Source organism: Ochotona princeps, chromosome 13 (genome assembly GCF_030435755.1).
Source record: "Ochotona princeps isolate mOchPri1 chromosome 13, mOchPri1.hap1, whole genome shotgun sequence".
In the NCBI taxonomy this organism is placed as follows: domain Eukaryota; kingdom Metazoa; phylum Chordata; class Mammalia; order Lagomorpha; family Ochotonidae; genus Ochotona; species Ochotona princeps.
Genome location: NC_080844.1, coordinates 48,506,938 through 48,520,609, shown reverse-complemented (window position 1 = coordinate 48,520,609; position 13,672 = coordinate 48,506,938). Strand labels below are relative to the sequence as shown.

General features: G+C 55.4%; 1 protein-coding gene across 4 annotated transcripts in view; it reads left to right on the top strand.

Moving 5' to 3' along the window:
* Positions 1 to 13,672, top strand: part of SH3PXD2A (SH3 and PX domains 2A) — a 199,755-nt gene that overhangs the window by 108,111 nt on the left and 77,972 nt on the right. For all 4 annotated transcript variants that reach the window (XM_058671921.1, XM_058671919.1, XM_058671920.1 and 1 more), the window contains exons 4-5: positions 645 to 721; positions 9,486 to 9,577. In XM_058671921.1, the coding sequence (XP_058527904.1) occupies positions 645 to 721; positions 9,486 to 9,577 (169 nt within the window). The remainder of the gene's footprint in view (positions 1 to 644; positions 722 to 9,485; positions 9,578 to 13,672) is intronic.

Below are 13,672 nucleotides of genomic sequence, written 5' to 3'. Positions count from 1 at the left end.
GTGCTGGGCTCGTGGGCCCACAGACAAGTCACAGGGGTGATGGCATAGCAGTGTGTTCTGAGTGCGCTAGGAGTGGGCATGTTATGGGTGTTGCAGAGGGAGGCAGCCTGTCTCGCAGGCTGTCCCAGACACACCTACCCACACCTGAGGGAGCCGAAATGGCTGGAGGCAGGGGCCACTGGGATTCCTTTGGCATGGGCTTGTGGAAATAGCCGCCCACCTTTACTAAGAATAGCAGTCCCATGTCCTGCGGGCAGGAAGGAATGCCTGTTTCTCAAGAGGGATGGACCTGGATGCAGAGCTGGGCAGGTGGGTTGGGCCATACTTGATGTATTTGCAAGTCATTCAGTCACTACTCCCTACCCCCTGGGAGGCCCTGATCCTGCCTCTGACACCCTGAAGAGGTGATGTGGCCAGTTGGCTCTTAGGAGCCGGACATGGCCTTCCTCAGGGCTCCTCACCTGCCGGAGAGGCCCTGGCCCCTCAGCCTGGGGCACGTCCTGCCCTCGAGGCGAGGTGACCACCCCTTTCTTGTTCCCTGGGCGGCAGGCAGAGGTGGTATTGGAGGCTGGGGCAGAGGGATGGAGAGGGCCCATGGGGCAGCTGTACCAGGAGTGCCCAACTCAGAAGCCTCTGTCTTCCAGGCAAGATCCTCTTCCGGAGAAGCCACATCCGGGACGTGGCGGTGAAGAGGCTGAAACCCATTGATGAGTACTGCCGGGTAAGGGTGTGTGGGTCTGGGGGAGGGCTGGAGAAGGGCTGGTTAAGGGCATTTGGGTCTGGGGGAGGGCTGGGGGAGGGCCGTCAGCCTGCGGCCTGTCTGTCTGGGAAGGAAGGCTGTGTCTCCTGGCCTAGGAGGTTTGTGTTCTTGGGGGTGGGTCACCCTGCTTGGACAGATTCCCAGCTAAGCCACTGCTCCTTTTGTGTCCTCCGTGTACATGACACTGTTGACAGTCCCTTCCACCAGCACAGGAGCTAAGGGGAGGGGCCTGCTGCTGGGGGGGAGCCGTGTGTGCCATTTAAGACACAGAGAATTGCATCTCTGAGCCCCTTGAAGGATGTTGTTCTAGTCATTGAGTTCACGAGAAGCTGGAACGCCCAGCCCTGTGAGCACAGACACGTCCATCTTGTTTAAAAAACAGGTTGATTTAAAAGGCAGAGTTAGAGAGTGAGTGGGAGGGACAGAGATGTTTCAAATGACTACAGAGGGTCTCCCATGGGCGGGGATGGGGGTGGGGACAGGGAGTCAGAACCCTAAGCACTGGGGCTTTCCCAGGTGTGTTGGCAGGGAGTTGGAATGGAAGTGGGACAGCCAGAACTCGTAGGAGATGCCAGCATTGCAAATGGCAGCTTAACTCACTGCACCACAACACTAGCCCAGCACATGGCCATATACACATCTTCATAGAGGTCAGAGTGCTTATAAGCGTGCTTATACGTACGTATGAACACACATAGACACGAGGGGGAAACACAGCCAGGTGGTGTCTCAGAGCTCTTGGATTTTGGTTAGAGCCCGCAACCCCTGCAGTGAGGTCAAGCAGCTACAACTTCACTGTCCTTGGTACATGGCCTCCAAATGGCCAGCCTACCTGGGCTCAGGCTGCAACCTGGCTCTGTGGCCTTGGGCAGTTCCCAAGCTACAGTGTCTACAGGCGCACAGCATTAGGGGTGGTTGTGACATGTTAGCAGCCACACATCAGGCAGCCACCCACAGTGTCTCACTCAGAGCAAACATTCAGGTTCACCTTTTGCTATTACTGCAAAGTGCAAAAAGTCTGTGTTTTAGCAGTAGATTCTTAAAATGCTTCATTAAGAGCAAATAGCGGGCTCGGCGGCGTGGCCTAGTGGCTAAGGTCCTCGCCTTGATCCCATGTGGCCGCTGGTTCTAATCCTGGCAGCTCCACTTCCTCTCTGTCTCTCCTCCTCTCAGTGTATCTGACTTTGTAATAAAAATAAAATAAATCTTTAAAAAAAAAAAAAAAAAAACAAAGAGCAAATAGTAAGTAGAAAAAAATCAAATAGCAAATATAAAAAAAGAGAACACCATTTCACCTTAGTACTGGACTCCCCCAGCTTCCATAGAGAAATTAGCATGAGTGGGCTATCTCCAGGAGAAGCAGGTGTCATCGGATGTCTTAAAAAAAAATTTTTTTTTAAAGTCTTAAGTAAAACTATGCCAGCACAGGTGTTGGGCCTAGCAGTTAAGCTGCATGTTTGGGGTACCCATGCTCCATTTGAGAGTTTGAATTTGAGTCCCAGCTCTGTACCCAATTACAGCTTCCTGCTAATGCCGGAATGTCGCTGTCCTGCAGCGATGGACGTGGTGCACGGAGCCGATAAGAACACGCTTGGACTACTGACTGATGGTCAATAACCAAAATTTATTAGGGGCAACAGACTTTATATGCTGAGGGTCATACAGGATTAGGGTAGAGATACTTAGTTCATCAACAGAACCATCAACTGTTTCTATGCCTGAGTTTGGAAGTCCTTTTGCCTTGTATATTACTTCCCACTCAACTGTTCTTATACAAATGATATCTCATCAGGCATACAAAAGGTAGCCATACAGTTGTTCTCATGCAAAGGATATCCAATCAGTCACACACAAGACATCCATTCAGTTGTTTATCATACAAATATTGTCCCATCAACTGTAATCCTGTGCTCTGACTACGTCGCTGACCTACGGTCACAATGGTCACAATGTCCTCCTACACCGGAAGGCAGCAGGTGATGGTTCAAATAGTTAAGGCCCTGCCACCCACAAGGGAGATCTGAACTGAGTTCTTGCTTCTAGCATTTGGAAGGCAAGGGGCTCTTTCTCTCTCCTCTCTCTCAAATGATTTTTTCAAAGGTTTATTTTTTATTGGAAAGTCAGATATACAGAGAGGAGGAGAGACAGAGGGGAAGATCTTCTGTCCTTGGATTAACTCCACAAGTGGCTGCAATGGTTGGAGCTGAGCCAATCCGAAGCCAGCAGCCCAGAGCCTCTTCTGGGTCTCTCACGTGGGTGCAGGGTCACAAGATCTCAGGCCATCCTCGACTGCTTTCCCAGACCACAAGCAGGGAACCTCATGGGAAGTAGGGCTGCCGGGATTAGAACTGACACCCATATGGTATCCCAGCGCGTTCAAGGCAAGGACCTTAGCCACTAGGCTACTGTGCCAGGCCCTCAAATGATTTTTAAACAAATAATATTTATCTTACTTGTTTGAAAGGCAGAGTGACAGAGAGAAAGGGAAGGATAGAAAGAGGTCTTCCAAGGCCTAGCGTGGGAGACCCGGAAGAGACTCCTGGCTCCTGGCTTCGGCTCAGCTCCAACCATTGCGGGCACTTGGAGAGTGAATCATCAGACAGAAGATATTTTTCTCTGTCTCTCCTCCTCTCTGCATATCTGACTTTCCAATTAAAAAGAGAGGTGGGGAGATCTTCCATTCACCAGTTTACTCCTCAAATGACTGCAACAGCCAGGGTTGGGCCAGGTCCACCAGGAGTCCAGAGCTCCCTCCAGATCTCCTGTGTGGGTGACAGTACCCAAGCACTTGGGCTGTCTGCTGCTGCTTTCCCAGCCACCTTAGCAGAGAGCTGAGTCAGCAGTGGAACATCCAGGACTTGAACCAGCACTCTGATATGAAAAGTGGGCATTGCAAGTGACAGCTTAATCTACACCACAGTGCCAATCCCATTTGTTTAAAAAAATTTTTTAGGGCCTGGCACAGTAGCCTAGCAGCTAAGGTCCTCACCTTGCTCACACCGGGATCCCATGTCGCTGCCAGTTCTATTCCTGGCAGCCCCACTTCGCATCCAGCTCCCTGCTTGTGGCCTGGGAAAGCAGTCAAGGACAGCCCAAAGTCTTGGGACCCTGTTCCTGTGTGGGAGACCCGGAGGAGGCTCTAGGCTCCTGGCTTCGGATCGGTTCAGCTCTGGCTGTTGCGACTGCTTGGGGAGTGAATCAACAAACAGAAGATCTTCCTCTCTTTCCTCCTCTCTGTGTATCTGACTTTCCAATAAAAAATAAAATAAATCTTTAAAAGGTTATTTTTTAATTAAAAAAACCTACTTTATAGAAGTTGAATGGGAGAATATATTTACATATAAATGGTTTGTAACTTTTGAAGTGCTCTATTATTATACATAACATTCTATTTTAATATTTATGAATCTGAGTTATTACACTTCACAATAAAAGTGACAAATAAGAACCAAGTGGCTAAACTCCTTAGCTGGTCTCCCCTTACCTGTAGGTGCCCCAATGTCCTCTTCATGAAGCCCAGGTGGGGATTTGGGGGAGGTTCTAGGTAGGCCCCTGTTCAGCCTGATCCTGAATGTGCTGAGCCAATTCCCCAGAGCTGGGACCCCTCTTCTTCAGAGCTTTAGGGGACACTCACTGTTTTTAGTCTGTTTGGTAACTGCAGCCTGGGGTTTTCTTTCTCTTTATTCTCCTCCCATGAAGTTCCATCCATGGGGGGAGATGAAGGAGGGAGAGGTGGGCAGGGGGAAGCCTTGTCCTGCTGGGACAGTTGGCTCAGAGTCAGCCAGTAGTTCCCGGCTTTGGGGCCAGGTCGCCTCCTGCACTCCCAGGAAGAGGGATCAGTGGCCCCTAACCTCCAGGGATCAGGCTCTGAACAGGACTCCTGGTGTGGGGACTAGATGCGGGGTTGAAGTGGGGTGTGTACCGTAGAGGCCTCATGACCTAATTAACATAGCTGGGAACTGCTACAAGCCAGACCCAGTGCTGTGTCCTGGGCTTACCCAGCAGACAGTCATGCCACAGGCAGACACTGCGTGGAAGAATGCAGGGGCGGTTGACATTTCGTTACAATGACCTTGGAGGCTCGCCTCTGTAGGCTGCCTGAAAGACCCACTGGTTCCACAGTGGTCACAGGGATAAGCCAGCCCTGGTTTCTGTTCACTGCTGCCCAGTGGGGCATTCCATGGCTCTGCCATCAGACAGTCCTCGCCAGCACCACTCAGCTCCCAGCCCTCCACTCAGCATCACTGCCAGCTTCATGGCCAGCGCCTTGTGCAGTCCCTGCATGGCCAACCTTCCCCTTGTCCAGCCCTGTCCTCGGACACACAGCACCTAGCGCATGCCTGGCATACCCAGCCCTGCTTGCCTGGCCTCGCTCTCCTCTTTGGGCCTGCCTGACAAAGTGTGCTCAGAGTCTGCAACTTGCATTTCAAATGGCCAAGCTGTACCCAGAGCAGCACAGGGCCCAAGAGTCTGACCAGGCAGTGCACCTGCCCAGAGCTGGAGCTCCCAGCCCTCACCAGCCAGCCAGTCCTCACCTAATGATGGCCATACAGCCAACTCTGAGTTCACTCGGATCATGGACAGGGTTACATGGGTGAGCATCCCGGGGATACGCACTGAGCCCTAGCCCGAGGCTGTTCCAAGCACTGGATGGCTGTGAAAGGGGCTCCAAAGGCATTTCTTCAATCCCACAAATTAGTTCACTGGGCAATCTGATTATGTGGTTACTATGTAATGGTTCTGGGACTTCAGCAAGCTGAAGTTTTTCAGAAGCCTAACAAGTATCAGCTACACTGTAGGAACCCCAGACTCAGTGTTTTTCTAATAGACCCCGCTGGCCATGTCTGTGCCTACAGGGCATCCCCTCTGTCTCCAGGGCTTGAAGGAAGCAGTCCAGAGAGACTGTTGGAAAATGGTCAGCTTGCCTTTGAAGCCAGCAGAAACAGGGAAATGTTGGCTGCCTGCAGGGTACCCCTGGTGTTTAACCAGATACAAGACTTGGCTCTTTGGTCTGAGACAGGCGTCTCCCAGTGAGCACATTGCGTGAGGTGCCTAACCTGCCAAGGCCACTGGCATTCACACAGGGTGGCCTTGTATCTGCTGCCATATGAATCAGTGCTCTGAAAGCCACAGCATCTAGGCCTGTGCTGCCTGCAGCAATGACACCTGATTCAGGAAGGGGGCTTGGAGGTGATGCTGCAGGAGCTGGAGACCCCAGGGCAGTTTGGGAATGGAAAGAGGAGAGAGGTGCTGGCAACGCTTGGTTGGCTCTCTCCCCAGCACCCTCAACCCGAGCTCCCTCTGCCCCTAAACCCGCTTCCACCCGCTCCCTATCCCCCTGGGTCACAGAACAGCAGGATCTAGAAGAGACTGAAGTCACCTGAGCCAACATCCCCAGAAACCTGAGGTTCTTTAGCAGCTGCTCTGGGCAGGGCTCCCCTATCCGGATGCTGAGGGCCATGAGGTCACAGTCCTTCCAGCCCTGAGTTCACCCCAGGCTCAGCCCTGTTATGTTAGAGAGGCCCAATTCAATGGAGTGACAGATTTGACAAATCAGTTCGCTGGCCAAGGTGCTGTCTGCAGTCCCAGAGCCAGAGACTGTCCAAGCCACAAGAAACCCCAGAATGTCTGTAAGCCACCTTTGCCCCAGCTGGGCCCAGGGGATATCAGGAGGGGTCCCCAGGTCAAATGCCCATAGGTGATGCTGGAGGAGACAGAGAACACATCAGACTGTGCAGAGGAGCTGGCTTAAGCAGCCTGACTCAAAATGTAGCTGCTTAAAACCTGTGTGGCCGCAGAGGTGACAATCTCTCCTTCAGCTGCCTCTTCTGTAATGCTAGCATCATAGTCGTTCTTTTCTTTTAGTGTTGGTGGGCAAGCTCCAAGCCCGGGATGCATTTCATATGGGCCCACAGGGCTGGCTTTGGAATCGCTGAGCTGGTCTGTTTCATACTGGAAGAAACCGCAGGCAGAAGAGTAAGGTGGGCTGCCCCAGCTGACGAGGCAGGTGTCTGGCTGCAGAGCTGGAGCCCCATCAGGGGGACTGCCATTGGGATGCACCCTGGTTTTCACCTTGGGTGTGACTGGGAGGACAGGCCCCAAAGTGGAATATCCGCTCTGTGCTGGGCACTGGACTGGGCCCTGATGTTCACGTTCCTGCTGAGCCATCTCTCCACAGTTGGGCAGGTGCCGGAGCGTGGGAAATGCATCCAGCCCCCTGCAGCCCACTAGCAGCTGGTGCTAGGTCGTGCATTAACATCTGCCTGGCCTTCCCATCTCAAAGCCAATGTCATCAGTGTCTGGTGGCGGACCTGAGCCAGAAAACACCATGCGTCCGGCCCCCACCTGTTCTCCCAACAGCCGGGTTCAGGGCCTACCCCCTGCCCTGCTCTGGCTCTTGGTCACACAGGCCCTAGGGACTCCACGCCAACCTCTCCTGCCAGATGCTTCTGGCCTGGCTTGGCAGCAGCGCTGATAAAAGCTGCAGTGAGGACGGCTTCCACGTGGCTCCCCTCGGGCTCTGCCACAGTTCTTCCAAAAGGCTCCTTTGTCTGGGGCCCTCACAGCCCATGCGGCCCTTGAGCCCGGAATGCTGTCCTCCTCCAGCGTCATCAAGGGCCCTTCTGTTCACCGCCAGGCCTGGGGCAGCTGGGGCATGTGCCTGGGGAGGGTGGCTGCACCGAGGTTGGGGGAGGGGAAGATGGCTCTGCTTCCCCTCCCCCACCCCTGCTTTTCTGGCAGGTTCCAGGCAATGGCTGTGCAGGCAGCTGGACCCCTGGTGATGGATTCTCTGCCCCCACCTCACCCCCAGCCTGGCTTCCTCTCTCTCTGCCTCTCTGTCCATCTGTCTGTACATATGTGTCCCTCCCTTCCCTTCCCCTCCCCTGTCCCTGCATCCTGTTCCAGGGGAAAGCCAGCATGTGACAGGTGAGCATGAGGCTGCGACAGTTCCATTGTCTGACTTATGACCTCAGCGCATAGTGGCCCCAAGTCTCTACCGGAAGCAGAGACAAGGTTGATGTCCAGGACTAAATGTCCTTGTGTCCTGGTGACATTAAGGCCATACCCGTGTCCTGCACACTCTGACAAGTCAGGGGCCTTGGTCCCTTTCAGTACGTGCCCTGCTTTACTACTTCCTCGCCGGTCTTGGAGGTGCATGGCATGGAGGCTCCAGAAGCCCTGGCTCCGAGCTGCACTGAGAGCTCCCTGCCGCTGTCTGCTCCTGTCCCACCCCGGGTGAGGATTTATAAGGAAGATGCGTTCTCCTGGTAGGATGCCTCGCGCCCATTGCCATCCCCACCTTGTTGTATGGCCAAGTAGGAGGAGTCTTAGCTCCCTGCGTGCCTCTCCCTGCTCCCTGTAAATCTGTCCATGCGCCCCAACGCCACTGTACTGGGCTTGGCCCCACTCTCAAGTTCATGCCAGGGAAAGTGACTAGACAGGGGTCCCAGGCAATACTTGCCAGCATGCAGCACCAGCAGAAATGTCTGCTCTGCTAACCCTCCCCAGCCCCAAGTGACCGAGCCTGCCAGCCAGTCACACCCTCACCTCGGCTTGCCCACTTCACTGCTTTCTGCTTGTCCAAACTCCATCTTGCCCCCTCTAGCCTAGCTCATGCCCTCTCCTCTCAGAAGCCACCCACTCCCGTCAGCTGACCCCATTCTCCAGGCATGCTCAGCGTGGATAGGCCCCTGTTCCTCGTCCTTATAATCTGTGTTCAGGGATCAGGCCAAATCCACCTCTGTTCAGCACCTGCAGCTGCCCTGCTGGATCTGTGTGCCCATTGGCCAGGTCCTTTGTGCCCATCCTTCAGAACTCAGCCTGAAAGAGTCATTGCTGAAATACCCTGCCAGTGGCCTGCTGGGGTCTGAACACCCTCCACTGCAGCCTTGCAGTTGTCCTTGGTGGTGGCTCGCAACTTGTCATGCAGTCATTGTGTCGTCAGTGTCTAAGGCATGTGACTGTCTGGGGTAGCTGGACCATGGCTGGGGGAGACAGAACAGGAAGCATGCAGCTGGATTGTTCAGCTAAGGATGTAGGACTCAGCTAAGGATGAGGGCACAGCTGGACTTCAATGACCATGGTGCTTTTCTTAGTTGGCTTGTTATTTAGTTGGTTGATGGGCTGGTGGGAGAGTTGGTTGGTTATTTCTTTGTTATTTTAAGATATATTTACTTTTATTTGAAAGGCACAGTTGCAGAGAGAGAGAGAGATATTCCATCTGTTGGTTTACTCCCCAAATAGCTGCAATGGCTAGGGCTGGGCCATTCCAAAGATGGGAGCCAGGAACTTCCTTTGGGTCTCCAACATGGGTGCAGGGGCCCACGGCCATCCTCCACTACCTTCCCAGAGCATAAGCAGGGAACTGGATCAGAAGTAAAGCAGCCAGGACTCAAACCAGTACCCATTTGAGATGCCAGTGCGGTGAATGGAGGCTTAACCTACTACACAATAGCATGGGCCCTTAGTTTTCTTTTTTAGTCATTTTGTTTGTTGGTAATTAGTTGGTTATTTGGCTGGTTAGCTGGCTGGCTGGCTGATTAGAAGGGAGAAAAATAACTGCAGCGGTGAGCAGGGTGGTGAGCTTTTGGATGGGTGAGTGAGTGGCTTGCCAACAGCAAAGTCAACCCAGTCCTAGGGTCTTTCCGTCACTGCCTGTCTAGCCTGGTCTTCCTGTTCCCAACTTTGCCATGCCTAATGCCCTTTCTTCCTGTCCCCTCCCCAGGCTCTGGTCCGACTGCCTCCCCACATTTCACAGTGTGACGAAGTCTTCCGCTTCTTTGAGGCCCGGCCTGAGGATGTCAATCCCCCGAAGGAGTAAGTAGTGGCTTGGGTCCCTCCTGTGTGCTCGGGAAGGGGGACTGAGGCTAGGGGCAGCTGAAGTGGCTGGGGGAGCAGGGAGGTAGGATGTGTATACATGGAGGGCGAGCTAGCAGGGCCAGCTGGGCTGGGGGCACAATGGGCCAGTGGTTGCCCAGGCTCCTCGCTTCCTTGTACCCCCAGCACTGGCTGTTGAGGGCCCCCCTGCATCCGGGAAGCAGCTTGCCTACAGAATGTAGCTCACAGCCGGTTAGAAGGGGCAGAGGAGCCAATGGAGGCTGGTGGGCTTACGGCTCTGTAGCTGTCTTTTCCCTCCTAGCAACTTCCGTCCTGATTTCGTAATCCTCCCAAAAAAGCAACCCTGGCTTCACCCAGTGGCTTTTATGCAGCACTGGACAGCTGTAGAGCTAGGGACAGAGAAGGAGACTGCAAGGCCTCAGGGTCAGGTGGACCCCAAACCCTATCACCCCCAGCCTTTGAGTTACCAGGACCCCAGGACCTGCCCCAGGCAAGGGACTTGAACCGGAACCTCTGGCTCCTCCTGGCCCAGCATTGGCAGATGCTTTGTGTTGGGGGAGAAGTGGGAAGTCAGGCAGGTCTTTCTGCTCTTGGGAGTCAGGGGCCACGCTGCCATACTCAGTCCTGCGTGTTCTCCAGGGAGAGAACTCCAGTTCCCTGCAGATACTAATGGGCAGGGCGGGGCGGGCGGCAAGGGAGGACTGAAGGCAAAGCTGGTGGCTGCTCCTCTGCAGTCTTGAGAAGCCAGCGTGGGTGGGAGAGGGGTGGTTGGTGGGGTGTACGCGCTGCAGAGGAAGGACAAGAACACAGCACTCTCTGGGACAGAGGGGCAGGGTGATGAAGGCAAGGATGTGGATTGCACAGCTCTAGGGGCACCGTTCTCACTGCACCTCCAATGAGCGGTATCCATGGAGCTTGGAGAGTATACAGCCTGTACTTGTACATGGAGCATCTCATGTGTAGCCACACAACAACCCTCAGAGCCTGAAATGACCAGGACCCTTTGGGAGCAGAATGCAGGTCAGAGGCTGACCTGCTTTAGCCAGGGCCCACTGCATGGCTGGCTGCTCCAGGCTTCAGAAGCAAGCAAATGCTGCAAACTATGAGAAAATCCTTGGCAGCCAGGGCCCTGTGTGGAGGGAGCGGGAGCCCCAGGGCACAGGATGTGAGGCCCAAGATCCTGCCCCGCCCCTACTCCACAGCCCAAGGCAGCTTCCCTAAGCCTGCCCATCCCCTTCCGCCCAGGGACAGAGGTGAATGACCCTTGCCCCTGCTGCTGTGAGTCTGGGGCAGGCGGCCAGGGAGGTTTGTGCCCAGTGATGCCTCCCCCTCCCCCTGTAACCGACAAGGGAACAGGCCCGCAGTTGGAGTGGGAACTTGAACCCAGAACCTCCCAGTCCCTTTCCATTGCTCCTCCTGCCTCGTGGTCAGGGTCTCAGCATCTCCCTCCTGTGCTCTCTGTGCTGTGCCCAGGCAAGTGGACTGGCAGCCACATCCTTGGGCCCACACCTGTGATGGCCTCCCCCAGCTGCCCCGCCCCAGGCAGGCAGATGTCGGAATGCCCTATGTACCCTGCAAGTGGGCAAAGGGGTCCTGTGTGGTGGAAGGAGTAGACTAGCCACCGCTGAGCCCTGCCTCCCACCCTGCTCTACCGCCCAGCTATGCTGTTGGTCCACTGTTGTCTGTGCACCTGTGTGCAACACAGCAAGCAGCAGTTAACCTCTAGCCTGGGAGGAATGGCGGCCCCAGGAGACTTGTGGGTATTGGTGAGGGCAGTGGGTGTGGCTTCACAGGGCAACTTAAAGCTTTGTGGTCTCTTGTTTTCCCATCCCTATAGTGAGATGACAGGTAGATGGAGATGGTCCAGAGAGCTTGCCCAGTGGGGAGTAGAGGACAGGGTGTGCCTGGGGCCTGGTTGACGCTCACCTCTGGGGCTGGGGAATGCCTGACTTCTGCAGGGAGGGGCAAGTCGCCGTCACCGTGGCTGCAGCCGAGACTCTGCCTCTCTCTGAGCAGGTGCCGGCCACCTGGGCTGGTTTGCCACTGACCTGGCAGGAGATGGGTTCGAGTACAGGACTCTCCGTGGCCCCCTCAGAACCCCCTCGGCCCTCCGAGGCCGTGGGAATGGGGGGTCAGCGGTGGGCAGAGCCTCCGGGACCTGCCGAGAAGCCTGGTGGAAGACCCTGGAGGGAGACCCTCAGCTGCCACCCACTGTACCTCACCACCCCTTCTGCAGCACACACACCTAGGCAGCCCCCCACGTTCCCCTCCCCCAACCCCATCCTGTGACATAAACACAGGATCCGGTGATGGCATGTTTGGACTCTGGGGCCCTGGCGCGGTGGCATGGCTGACAGCTTATCACAGCCGCTAAATTTCACTGGAATTTTGAAGATAACCCTTGCTTCTTTCAAGTGCAGTGCTGCAGGGAGCTTGAGAATTCTCCAGGGGGCTGGGCCAGAGGAATGTCTCCCACATATAGGGAGGCAGCATAACCAGGCCTGCTGGGGTAGGGAGGACGTGACAGGCTCAGCCCCCTTCCCCCCCACCCCACCTTTGATCTCAGGCTGCGCAGTGGCTCCTGCACTGAGCTCATCCCTGGAGACCAGTAGCTGCTGAAGGCACACGCTGCATGGTCCCCCAGGGGCTGGCCCCACAGCAGCCCTGCCGCTTGGCCATCGTAGGCACTGTCCTCTCTGCTGGAAGGTTGTTCCCGGGACCAACCTCCTAACACCTCCTCGAACTCCTAACACCCATATGTACAGGGAACTTATGGGAAAGGTGGCTTTTTCTAAAAACATATTTCAATGGCAGAGCAAAAGCGAGAGGCAGAGAGAGAGAGAGAGAGAGAGAACCTCCCATCTGCTGGTTCAGCCCCCAAATGCCCAGGAGTTTTTTATGAATTCCGGGTGTTGGAGGCCGACTTTCCATCTGGAGCTGGGTGCTCCTTGAAGGCCAGCAGCAGACAGCACAGTGTGTCCCTGTAAGTGCAGATACACACAATGAGTCCCCCCTGATGGTGGGTCAGTGCCCAGGTGAGGGGGCAGAAAAGGGAGGGGTGGCCTTTGATCTCAGCCCAGGCCTGTGGGCAAGGTGGGCATCTTTGTATTTAGTGCCCCCATGTTCCACATGGGAAGCCTGAGGCCATAGCTGAGCTGCTCAGCCTCCCTCTGGTCACTCACACAGTATCCTGCCCAGCTGGCCTACTGCCAGCCTGGGAGTCCCCAGCCCAGACTGTCCACTGTCCAGAATGGTCACAGAGGGTCTCCTGCCCCCTGTAGCCCCCCTGCTCACTCAAGGCCCTGTATGTCCCCTCAGCTGGTTACATTCCTGAGACTGCATGGGAGGAGCCTGGCCCTGCTAAACTGGTTTTTGTTCTTCGACCAGGGAGAGGGGGCAGACAGAACTACCCTCAGCTGTGACCCAGAACAAAGCCCCAATGTTCAGGGGAGCTGGGATGACAGCAGAACCAGGCCCCCCTGCTCTTCTCCCCCCACTGCTACAGTCCAGCTCCCTCCATCTGCCCCCCAACACCCGTCACTGCCTATGAAGTTCATGGACATGCTGAGAAGGGCAAGGCTGGGTGGGGGCTTGTCCCCCACCAGGAAGGCCAGCCCCCCAGGAACTGTGTGTACCATGCTGAGACCTATTGGCCTTGAGGACACCCTAGGAGATTCCAGGACAGGAAGAACAGGGCAAGAGCTGTTTGGGGGCTGCAGTGGGGTTGAAGTCAGAGGGGAGATAGCTCTCTTCCCTGCCTCCTTTCCTGTATTTCAGAACCATGCTGTGTCACCCAGGACTTGGGGTGGGGAGGTGGGCGGTATCCCAGGAAGGCTATGGTGGCTGTGGGGTTAAGCTGGCTGTGGTACTGTAGCCTGGGTGGCATCCAGAATGTGGGGGGGCTCCTCCAGAAGCCCTCTCCAACCCCTGAAATCCAGGTCTGGCCTGCTAGGAAGGCGGTGGACCCCTTGAGGGGTGTCTGGCCGCCGTGTGTCAGGTCACAGCCCATGGCAGTGCGCCCTTGGGCACATGCTAGCCATGGCCTTCCCCTCTCTGGACGTTGCATAGCCAGGC